Source organism: Anopheles maculipalpis, chromosome 2RL (assembly GCF_943734695.1).
Source record: "Anopheles maculipalpis chromosome 2RL, idAnoMacuDA_375_x, whole genome shotgun sequence".
NCBI lineage: Eukaryota > Metazoa > Arthropoda > Insecta > Diptera > Culicidae > Anopheles > Anopheles maculipalpis.
In genome coordinates this window covers 40,839,089-40,851,420 of record NC_064871.1, presented here as the reverse complement: position 1 = coordinate 40,851,420, position 12,332 = coordinate 40,839,089, and the positions used below count along the sequence as shown (strand labels likewise).

The 12,332-nt window shown below is 44.7% G+C and overlaps 3 protein-coding genes across 3 annotated transcripts in view; all 3 read left to right on the top strand.

Moving 5' to 3' along the window:
• LOC126557698 (organic cation transporter protein) overlaps positions 1 to 12,332 on the top strand; it is a 262,735-nt gene that overhangs the window by 148,692 nt on the left and 101,711 nt on the right. The gene's annotated exons all lie outside the window — the stretch shown is intronic.
• LOC126558221 (acyl-CoA Delta-9 desaturase) lies at positions 2,029 to 3,777 on the top strand. The gene is made up of 4 exons (XM_050214190.1): positions 2,029 to 2,363; positions 2,445 to 2,575; positions 2,895 to 3,462; positions 3,536 to 3,777. The coding sequence occupies exons 1-4, from the start codon at positions 2,030 to 2,032 to the stop codon at positions 3,697 to 3,699; spliced, it is 1,197 nt and encodes a 398-aa protein (XP_050070147.1). The 5' UTR covers position 2,029; the 3' UTR covers positions 3,700 to 3,777.
• On the top strand, positions 9,193 to 10,616 carry LOC126558389 (acyl-CoA Delta-9 desaturase). The gene is made up of 4 exons (XM_050214398.1): positions 9,193 to 9,469; positions 9,554 to 9,684; positions 9,822 to 10,317; positions 10,395 to 10,616. Exons 1-4 carry the CDS (start codon positions 9,220 to 9,222, stop codon positions 10,604 to 10,606), a joined length of 1,089 nt encoding a protein of 362 aa, XP_050070355.1. The 5' UTR covers positions 9,193 to 9,219; the 3' UTR covers positions 10,607 to 10,616.

Genomic DNA, 12,332 nt, shown 5'->3' with positions numbered 1-12,332 from the left:
GACGGGACGCACCAAACTAATATTCGATTACAACATCGATATTTCATCGATCGCGCGTTTGGCCCCATTTCGTGGCAGGAATTTGACATCATCATTCCCTTCGCATATGTACGTGCCCGCTTTTAGAGGCCGAACTAACCGACTGGATCTTGCCTAGGGTACACTAGATTCAAACATATGCACACTTACCCATATACACACACATACATTCCATTCCCGTGTTGTGTCAATGAGTCATTCGTTAAAGGTGTCTCATTCTTTCGAGTGAAAAAAAAAATGCTCATACGCCCAACACCCCCTGCAGCACATGAGAGAATATTTTTGTTTCATTTATGAGAATTTTATGAGGTACCGTCAATCACGTGTTGACAGTCCACAATCGACCAATAACCATAATTTGGATTCCGCCATACCGCACACGCACGGTCACGCTTGCTTCATTCCGCCCTTATCGCACTGGTTGGTTTTATTTGCTCGCAGGCACCTTGTCCATCCGCTGGAGGACACATTTCACACGCCAGAACCGGATTGGATCAGATTTTCATATCGAGAAATTGTCCTACCCCCTATCATATGATTGGCGCAAGTGTGTGCGCTCAACAGGACCACCGACAAAATCAAACCAAACAAACCCATCTGGGCCCGGATCGCCGTGAATTGTTCGTTATCACACTTTTCGTACGACACTTAGCTGGGTGATAATGCTGCGGTTTTGTTGCTTCTTTTGCTATTCATTTAGCATTGACAGCCGAGGAAGGGTCACTCCGAGCTCTCTGTGAGTCACTGCTAGTGTTTAGTGGTGCGGATTGTTTGGCTGTGTTGACCGAAGTCTAATCGTGCCACTACCCCCTGTTGCAGTGGATGTATCGTGTGTAACTTTTATGTGTGCACAGTAAAGCGTTTACATTGGCTGTATATCTTACAATTAGTCAAGTGTTTAGCCTTTTTTTCCTCTTTGCAAAAGACGTCACTAGCGCGAGAGAGATGTAGCGTTCGATAAGGGGCCAGATCATGAGCCTCCCGGTTTGCGTCGTTCATGTTTAGTAACGGCGATAGTTTTTCAATGAAATTCCCTTGTCTCGTTGATAAGATGACACACACACACACTCACAGTTGATCTTGACAGAACACTTCATCCCGATAACGCAAACAATTTAGGTCTCTTATCGGTATAGATATGGCAGGGGATGGTTTAATAATTTCGATTCATTTTGAAATATATTTATACACTTCGGCAAGCATAGCTGCACCCCTCCTCGACTGTACTGCACTGAGCAAATAGTGAATGTTTCCAATTAATTAAGCCATACAATTTACATCTCAATGGCCAATCCTTTATTTTCCATCCGCCAATTTGAAGCCCACCCATATTATCCTGGCAAAGCGGCCTGGAAAATAAGCGGGTGTTTGTTTGCCGGCGTTTGCACAATTTCAAACGCCACTAGGTACAAATAATGGTTCTCACTGTTTTCCTTTAGTCAAGTGAGTGGCCTCAGTGCCTGTTTGCCAGCACACGGTCGCGAGCCTCAATTATGATTGTGAGGTCATTTACTATTCTATTCTCCACCACACACACTGGGACAGAGCCAGTTCAGTCGTGCTCATGCTATCGTACCGAGCCAGCACCACAAAACCCCATTTCAAATATTGACCAATCAATCAATTTTCTATTTATCTAATCCTGAAAATTTCATCTTCACTCGTCGGGTCAAGAAGCTCTTTCTGTCTGGTCCTGGTCCATGTTGCGTGCCGTTTGATGAGGCCTTCCTGTGTCCTTTTTTCTACCGAACGCATTAATGACCGATGTGTTCGCAATTGTCGTACCGAACTGATCGACCCCGTTGGATAAGAATCGTTAACTGTTGGTGTACAATTAACAGCGTACCAAACGTGAAATCGTTACAGATTCTTGCCTCTATCATGTTTAGCACATTTTTCACGTAAATTATTTCCTGCAGGTAATGTTTCAAGCTACCATTAGTGACCAGTGGATCGTTACGCAACACCAGTAGACAGCAGAGAAAGCAAAATGGCACCTAATGTGTCGGACAGTGTAGCGACAGACACGGACCCGAACGAAAGCACTGTGCTTAAAGCAAACACGGACAGGGATGCGGTTTGGAAAAGGAAACAACAGCCACAGGACAGCATCGGAAGCACAATCAATGACCAGAACAATAATAACAGCAGCGCCAGTACAAGCAGTCAGAGCGATAATCACTGTGATCATGACACGAGCGTACCCTTTCGGGCACGGATACGGTGGCCCGACTTTTTCGCTCAGCTGTTCGTGCACGTTGGCTTTCTGATTGGGCTCTACTATTTGGTGACATTCCGGGCCAAGTTTTACACATATTTATGGAGTAAGTGGCACCGTTCTGTGTACGTGTGTGTGTGTGTGTAAATGCACCTATAATAATGTGTGTTATTCCTCTTTCTTTCAGCCCTAGGATTGGTGTGGGCCACTGGGATAGGCATAACGGCCGGTGCTCATCGACTGTGGTCGCACAAATCGTACAAAGCGCGCTGGCCTTTGAGGGTGCTGTTGATGTTTCTATTCACGATATGTGGGCAGGTATGAGTACAGGAATGTTATGCATTTTTTAAATATTTTGTTGTTTGGTGTCTGAGAGCTAAACATCTGAGCTTCCAGATGTTTTGCGTGTAAGATAATGTATTTAGTATTTTTAATATCCTATAATTTTTGTTGTAAAATATTTAGTCTCTATGTTTACAAACAATTTGCTACAATTGGTGCACAATTTAAAAACATGTTCTCGACCACGTGCGTTTCATTTAAAACTCAACGCCTAAAAGTATGCAATTACATGGCTTGCTTTGAACAGCGGTTTTCTTACGCCCTTCATTCATCCGTTACTGTTTCCATTTTCCAGCGTGATGCATACACGTGGGCCCACGATCATCGCGTACACCACAAGTACTCGGAAACCGATGCCGATCCGCACAACGCCAAGCGGGGCTTTTTCTTCGCACACGTTGGCTGGGTATTTCTCACGCCACATCCGGAGGTCGTCGCTAAGCGGAAAATCATCGATATGAGCGATCTCGAGGCAGATCGGATCGTTATGCTTCAGCGACGCTTTTACATTCCCCTGTTTGCACTGCTCGTTATCGGGCTGCCGGTGCTGGTGCCCTGGTACTGGTGGGACGAGCAGCTGACCGTTGCCTTCTGGGTGTGCTTTACGTTTCGCTTTACCACCACGCTCAACATTGCGTTCTTCGTCAACAGTGTGGCGCACATGTTTGGTAACAAGCCGTACGATAAGAGCATCAGTCCGGTGGAAAATTTGGCCGTTGCTATTGCGGCGATGGGCGAGGGCTGGCATAATTACCATCACGTGTTTCCGTGGGACTACAAAACGAGTGAGCTGGGCAGCTATCTGTTTAACGTAACCACAGGGTTTATCGATTGCTTTGCGAGGCTCGGATGGGCTTACGATCGTAAGGATGGATTATTGGGAGGGAAGAGAACGTTCGCTTCTAATAAATTTTATTATTCATATCTGGTCTACAGGTAAATCCGTCCCACCAGAGGTTGTCGCTCGCCGTGCCGCCAAGTGTGGCGATGGAACTCGCTTTCTCACCGACGAGTACGCACACCAGGATGCCGTGTGGGGTTACGGCGATCAGGACATACCAAAGGAAGACATGGACGCTATTGTAAGGACTCAACGTTGATCGGAGGAAAGGAATGAGCTGATTTTGTAGACTCAACGAGGGCATGGGAGCAAATGTTCTGTAGTTTATCAAAAAATACAATAAGCTTTACTAGAATGTGTTGCAAGCCTTTAGTCATTGATTGATAAGTGAATAAACATTCTTTTTTCATTTAGTTGCGTTGCATTAGGCTTTTTGAGATTACGTGAAAGAAGTGTCTATCTTCGTGAGTTTTTTTTCCGTAATAAACTGCTCAATATTTTTTCAAAGTCCACCAACTATTCACTTCGCTTACATAACTCGCATACGTCGAAGAGATAAAATTGGAATAAATATATGTTCATTATATGCCTCCGAAAATAGCAACCCATATCCGGGCTCGATGTAGTATGTAAATTTTATACTCAAAAACCAATCCGTAACCACCACTCAATCTGATCGCATATGATCGAGCCTGTCAACAGAAACCCACAAACACACACACACAATCACATCCAAATATTTCTGTAGTGCCGAAGCAACAAAACTACCACAGAAAACAAAGCAGCTTATAGTACACAAAAATCCGGCCCCGAAGAAATCCAATAAAATGTCGGGTTTGAACTTGAAACCACGATCTATCTCGTACGGCGTTCAGCGCGCTTGTACCACATAAAACCTGTCCACGGACGGGATTATTTGGTCGTGCTTCGTTCACTGGTAAGTGCGTCGATAAGTTCGAATATCGGACGGTGCAGACATTACACATAAACAACAGTTTGCCGCATTGTTGGTGGTATTTATACTGCTTGCAGAATGCTGCAAGGCCGGACGGACAATCACCCGTGAGGGATCAGCGTTCCTGATGATCCCTTACAGATGTCGCGTACATTCTCTTCCGGACCGGAGGGAGTTTTTTTCATTCTCATTGAATGCGTCGCCGTCTTTAACCGTTCCAGGGAGTACGGGGCGAGTGCTTAGCTCGTACCGGCAAAGTTTGCCAAGTGGTATTCCCCGTCGTTCGGAAAGGTGTTTTCACTTAAATGCATTTCGATGCCCACAACTCCTGCTTCGAGTGATTTCGAATCGGTGTGTTGGCTAGAGTGAACGCTCTCGAGCGTCGGTTGGTGGAGTAGGGGAGAATAATATTTACATTTGATTGCATAAAAATCATCATTCCCCCCGCGCTCAATGGTCGTGTGCGCGTCATTCTGAACTTCGATCGTGCCGGCTGGACTGGTAAAGCCGGCCATTTGTGGTGTTACACCGGTCACGGATGAGCTGGGACGGATCGGATCGGTGGCCGTAAGTGTGATAATTGCTTTGACGGTGCGTAAAGGTTTAACGCTGGTTGAATATTCCAACTACTGTAATGGAGCGCCGGGTCAAGCTTTCCGGGTTAACGGATAACCGTTTGGGGTTCCTTGCTTTGACCACCCGTTGTCACATGCGTAGTAAAAGGTTTCAATTTATTTGGTTTCGTTTTTAGCGCATCGTAATAAAAAGGGAAAAATAAAATTTAAATAGCACGTAGAGTAGCCTAGTTCGATTTTTCACTCCGCTATCTGGCAAGTGTATTTTACGTGATTGCTTTTTAGTGTAAAATAAATCCGACCTTAGGTTTTTCCCATGATGATTAGAGTAAATAATGAATTAGTTTCTGTCTTCCATACTATTTTAAACTATTAATTTATACGTTAAAAATATTATTTTAAAATATTTATTACGAGATATTTTACAGGCATGAGAGTGTAAATGTTGAAATAATGCAATTCTCTTAACAGTTTAATCAATAAATACGGTTAATTTAATAACATTTACTTGTGTGACTTCACTAAAACTACATGGCCAGTACAATGTACTGGTTTTTAGTGTTTATTTTTGTCCTTCCACCCAGAATTGCTCAGTACGATCGTTACCAAAAGGAAACGAAAGGGCAACCTTGGCCGTGCTACCCTTTTTCTTTCTGACCCACAACCACACACTTCCGGCCATACCTTCCCATCCCTATTTCTCCCCCAATGTTCACCTCATATCACAGCAAATCAACTCCCTCCACTCCTCCCAACCCGCTCGTCGTCCATTTTCTTCATTTCACCTTACGCTGCGCAGCACCGCGAGGCCTTGCCAGGCGGCTCGCAATAATCCAACGAACGCACCACCGCCAACGGTTATTCGCTATCGAACACTCGACCTGCACGGTGCTCTACACGGAGTGTTTGTGCCCAAGACCGCTGCGCGTCATCGGGTAACTCGAGATCATCCTGCAAAACGACGGAGGACTCTCCGTTTGGCCAATTTTACCAACGTCCGTCCTGCACCCACACACACACGCCGGGCGCGGATGTGTGCGCTCCCCGTCAGCGTCAGTGACTCTAACGCAGTGCAAACGACGAACCGCACCGGATGGAATTCGTAGAATATCACTTCGTGATTGTTATCTGTCTTTAGAAGAAGTCAAGCGGAACGTGGATAAATATTGCGCAGGGGCTGGAGCAGCGGGCGCCCGTGGTGTCGTAATTTCACAACGTACGGAAACGTCAGCAACCAGGGTTCTGACGACAGCCCAGCACCGTTCGTGGTCAAAGTGAGTGAATTTAAATTGATCGCTAGAAAGTTGTGTGTGTCTGTGTGTGTGCATAAATTTATCTGTGTGAGTGTGTGTGTGTGTGTGTGCGTGTATGTGTAACAATAGAGAAGCGTATGTATGTGTGCCCGTGTGAGTTTGTGGATAAGCTTTATTATTTAGTCTCGAACGTATGGCGTGATCAGTGGCAAACAATGACTCAGATTGTAAAAATCAAAGCTGATCGAGCCGTTTATAGTAGTAGCATCTTTGCTATTTGCCTACACGAAAACGAATCTTCCAATGGAAGCGTTACATGATGTAACGCTAATCGCTAATCAACGCGATCGCGCAATGTGTTTGATATTGATCTTCACACTGTGGCGTGACTTTGGGCTTACGAGAAATAGTTCTGGCATATTAACTATTTCGATTGTTTTACACGTGCATTGCGACACTAGTTGTAAAGGCTCCCTGAAGGCAGATGAAATTAGAGCGAGCAACAAACGCTAAATGGTGTTGTGAAAGAAGCTTGTGCGCCCGAACGGTGACCTAGAAGAATCCATCTGCCATCGACTGGGGTTGGGGTGTCCGAAACCCGAAAAAAACAGGAACTTGATACACGCAGTCACTAGTCACCACACACTCGGTCAGCTTATCAACGGGTTAACGACGGTTGTCTAGTGTTTTATGTGTCTTTAGTGTCACAACTTTTCAAGGTTAGCACAAAGTCTCTTACGTTGGGAGTTTGTTTTTTTCGCTAACAAGCGATCTTAATACTAAACAAATTAATGGTATCCTGCACCATGTGTTCCATTTTAAGATTACCGTCACCTTGAAGATTATGGTGGGCACTGAAAACGTGTGCTTAAGAAGGCCGTCCAGAATGTAACGACACCACCTAAAGCGCCAGCCATGATACCAGCCGGTTATGGTTTTTTCTCCACTGTAAACTATTAATCATTTAATCCGTTTCCTGAGTTCTGCACTTGCTAAGCACTCTAATAAGGTCAAAGCTAGACAAAAACGATTGCATTATTCGATTTCGCGAAAAAAAAGTAGTCAGTCGGATGGGAAAACAAAACTGCTCGTATTGTTCCGATTTACAGTCCACCCGATGCTACCAAAAACATCAATGAGTGCGTGTGAGACTATAATTTTCCCTTCCCGAGGGGAGGGCGCCGGCGTTCTAGCCCGTGCCGTAGAAGGTCGGGAAAATCGTTAACAATTCACGATCGGATCGTAGACGGTAGCTGCAATGACTGGCAGAAACCCGGGGGAAAAAAAGGTCAATTAAACCCATGGACAATTGTTACGATGGTGTGTAAGATACGTGTGCTGCAAGTGCTGCTATTACAATTTTAATTGGACGCAATGGTGTAATTGATGTATGAGCTTTTTTTTGTTTGTTCTACGTTAGCGTTACAATAAAAGCTTCCTCCGACCTTACCGTTTGAGGCGGCTACCAAAACAAACGTGTATTCTAAAAACACCCCTGAACTCCTGGTGCCATTTTGACCAATGTTTGAATTATGCATACCTACACCGACCATGCAAAACTGTGTGTGCGCGCGCGCGCGCTCGATGTTTGTGCGATCTGTGCGGCTTTGTGATGTCAACGAACCTTACCGATCAGGAAAATTTTGGGGCCAAACGCGTAAAACACTATTCGGCAGAGAGCGGTGATCTTGACAGAACGCGCGTATTTAGCTAAAAAAGCTGAACCCGATTTTAGCATCTTCCTGCTATCGAAACAAACCAGTTTAACCGGTAACCGGTACCCCAGACTTTGAGTCGCATTTCGAAGTCCACATCCACCACGTGTGTAGACGACATTGGGGAAAGAAATTCGAACGACGTCGACGAGGATGTAGCAAACATTTCTACCATCTCGCACGCGCACATGCTTGGGCCAATGTAATCGCCAACCGTCAAAATCGGAAACGCACATTGTGTGGAGGTCATCGTGATGGGAACCGTGGAATCCACCTTCCGTTTCCCGTCCCGTTTAATGAAATCCGCTGTGCTGGTGGTGTAGCTGATGCTCCGATTGCGTGATTGCATATTTAATGTACATTTTGCTTACGTTACGCAAGTTCAAGAACGTTTTAAGCGATGCGCACTGTTGGCTAGTTGGGATGTTCTTGGAAGCTTTCACTAAAAGCTTTTTTTTCTCTCGTATGCGAGGTTTTGTCTTTACATACGATTAACCTTTAGCCTTCCTGTAGTCGCTAACGATACGGTTGCGGTTTCCACTGTGTGTGTCCATTAAACACTTCCATATGTCGTATAGCACTGCTGTCTTTCGAAAAGCAAAACCCCAAAACCTTATCGTATCAAAAACCTCGGAAGCTACTACGGCGGACACGAGGTCACCGAGTCGAGGAGTGTCTCACTGTACACGGAACGAAGCGTGCGTAAGCTGGTAGGGAAATTAAAACGCTGGCGACGCCTCTGTAAGTACGACACATCGAGACAACGCCATCCAACACTTCTGTCACGGCCATACCGCAAGGATGGGAAAGTGAAAGGATACGCTGCTTTCGATCCAGAATGTTGTAAATCCGAAGGCAAGCGCTCAATGCAATCCTTGTAATTGCACCCCACGACCTTCACAGGAACAAGTAATGACCTATCCCTCATCACGATCAGCGCAGCAGTAGTAAAGATTCGGCGAGAGGGCCACATATCGTGCTTGACCGTGCTGTTGTAAAACTTCATGATCCATAACTGCGCGTGATCTGCTACAAGTGATGGTGCAATGATTTATTTCCATTTATTTTTACTCTTTTACTTGCTCTTTTTAATTACGGCGAGGTGAACAACTGTGTGTCACCATTCCTCCGCCACTTAATGCTGGTAAAAGCTAGAGTAAGATAATAATACTTGTCTGTTTGTTTTGCGTTTATTCCGTAGATTCCATCAACAAAAACCCCTTCATACACCCATCTTATAGTCACAAGAGTAACTGCGAGCTAGCTGCAATCCATCACACAATGGCTGATCACAATGAAAACTTTGCTCCAAATGCGGACCTGGGAGGTACGGCGGCACACACCAAGGCACAACAGCCAGCCAGCACTGATACGAAAACCGAGCAAGCACAGCCCACCAGTTCCTTCTCGAGGGATACGAAGCGAGAGGCCAGCTGGCCATCGGTACTGTTTTACATCCATCTTAACATTCTAGGCGTGTACGGTGTATTCGTTTTATTTTCTCACACCTCAGTGATAACGTGTATCTTCAGTAAGTGTTTCGATGATCGCTTGATCCTGACAGGCTGTGGTCGATGTTTATTAAGTGTCTTTTTTTTTGTTGCTTCCATTGCAGCATTCTTGCTCACATTATGCGGTATCTTGGGCGTTACGGCCGGGGCCCACCGTCTATGGGCGCATAGAACGTATCAAGCCACCCCATTGCTTCGCTTCGTGCTGATGATCTTCCAAACGCTTGCCGGACAGGTGCGTGGTAACGCGTAACGCTACACGAAAACTGCTCGACTGCTCGAATCGATTCAATCGCAAGCTTCGATTTGATCGCGAAAGCTTCAAAAAGCTCACATATTCTTTTGCCTTCTTGATCCTCTCGCGGTTTACAGGGCTCAATCTACGATTGGGTACGCTTGCATCGGCTCCATCACGAAAAGTACCGCACCGTTGACGATCCGTACTACAGCGATAAGGACTTTCTGCACGCACAAGTGTTTGCCAACATACGCAAGCTAAGCCCAAAGCAGGAAAAGCTGCTGGCAACGATCGATATGAGCGATCTCGAATCGGACCGGATTGTTATGTTCCAGCGGCGGTTCTATTGGTTGCTTTACGTAGTACTGTTCGTACTGCTACCGATCAACGCACCGCTCGAATACTGGGGCGATACCGTACAGGCGGCCATCTTTGTCGCCTTCTCGTTGCGCTACCTGATCGTGCTGAACGTTTCGTGGCTCATCAATTCGGCTCACTTTGTCTGGGGTCTAGACAAAAGCCACAAGCAGTCGGACTCGAATATGGTGTTTTTGGTGACCAAGAGCTACTGGCCGCAGTACCACTATCTGCTACCGTTCGACTATCAGAGTGGCGAGTTTGGCAACTACGGTAAATTAGGAATGATCATCTTTCTTTCGCTGGAAATGTTCTGTAATGTGTCTCACTTTATCTACTTCTATTGCTAGGTTCCGGTTGTACTACCGCATTTATTCGCATCTGTGCCGCTACCGGGCAGGCGACCAATCTGCAAACCATGACCACCGAAGCCGTCAAGCGGGGTCTCACGATGGCCGTGGACAGTGGTAAGCCGATCGTCGAATGTCTTAAGCAGGCCGGTGCCGAGGATATGTGCAATCTGAAACGTGAACATTATCTCCAAAATGAACGACTGCACTAGCCGCTAGTTACATCCCGGACTGCTGAGTTTGGGCAATTGACCATTTTACCTTGTTAAGTGATGAGCCACCATTGAGGTCCTCCCATCATCATTCCCCCTCCTGGCAAAGAGATTTGGTTGGATAAATAATTTATTGCGTGTTCACCTTTTGCACCTCTGTTTGGCCTGCCCGTTGCCATATAACGACAGCTGTGTCAATCTGTTTTTGTGTACTGCCCGATGGATGATCGGTTGATTGATTGCATGTTCGTAGTATAAGTTGAAATAGGGTTTTCATATCTTTTTTGTAGTAAAGCATCAACTGAGCACTGTTTTTGCTCCAATTCGCAGACACGCGTAATTCTGGGGCAGTCCGAAGGCGAATAATATATACAGAAGGATATACAGGACGATACTAAACAGAGGAATAGAACGTGAAGAAGGGTAGATGACATTTTGGGGAACGGGAGGGGACTAGTTGTGAAATAAAATATACCAAATTAAATTAAACTTTTGATCTGCCAATGTTTATTTATTTTCTTCCAGGTTCAGCACAATGTGGGGTAAGCTTATTTTGTTTCAGAATTTTAAAATTTTGTAAGAGGATACTTATAACAAACAAAGGGCAATGTGTATCATTATTTTGTGTTTACGGTTATTAAGTACATAAATACATAGAGAAAGTAAAAAATTTAATTTATAATACATAAACTTTTACAACAACAGTTCTATAGTACAACTAGTGAGCATGACGGTCCTAGTTAAAGCCTAGCAAACAGTTGAATAATCACTTTATAATTAAAAATATAAACAAGTTTTGCTTGAAATTGTTTGATTGTTTGTTGACTGATCCCTTCATTACAAGTTCAATATTTATGGATTGGAAAATTTCAATTGCAGTACCACACAAAATTACTTTTTTATACGAACCCTCTTAACCGTATCCTTTGCACAGTAGTAATGCACAAACATCTCTATCCCCAACAAAACCACAGCTAATGCAGCACCCGACATGAACAATAACAGCTGAAATGTTGTACTGTTCGTAGAGATGCGATGAAATTGCTTTTGTTTAATACATTTGCTTCGGCGAGGAACCATAGCTTCCCCTATACGACTATTAATCCCGTTCGAGTAGTATCGCAAGATTCTGTCGATGAGATTGTGCAATTTCATGTGCTTATTACTACACTCAATACTAGCATATTTCAGATGGACTTACTCGTAGTTGATCATTTTACGGTACGCATTACTGTACGGTATTTTAAGTGCTAGCATGTACTCTATTCCTTTCAGTTGTATTTCGGTGATCTGTGAATGGGAGAAAAGAATGAATAAAAATTACCATAGAAAGGATCCCCGAAACTTACGGTACTTACAATACAGTTTTGCTGGTCGGGTAGCTTTTGCATCGCTACACGCACCATTTCCGGATTGCCAATGAGCACGTATTTCGAGGTAAGTACGCGTTGCAATCCATCATCGTGCGATGACACGTACAGCGACTTGTCTTGCTGCATTCGCTGCATTACCTCACTAATTACTGGATCGTAGCGTGTCTGAAAATTTACCGAAAGAAGTCAAACTATGGCATGCTATCAAAAAAACGGTGTCTGAAAAAGATCGTCTGTTAGGGGAGACAAAAAAAAAAAAAGACATTCTAATAGGACCTTCATTCTACACCGATGCACTCGTGCTCGCAATACCAGGATGCATGTGCAGTCAGAAAATCAAAAACACTGATCTG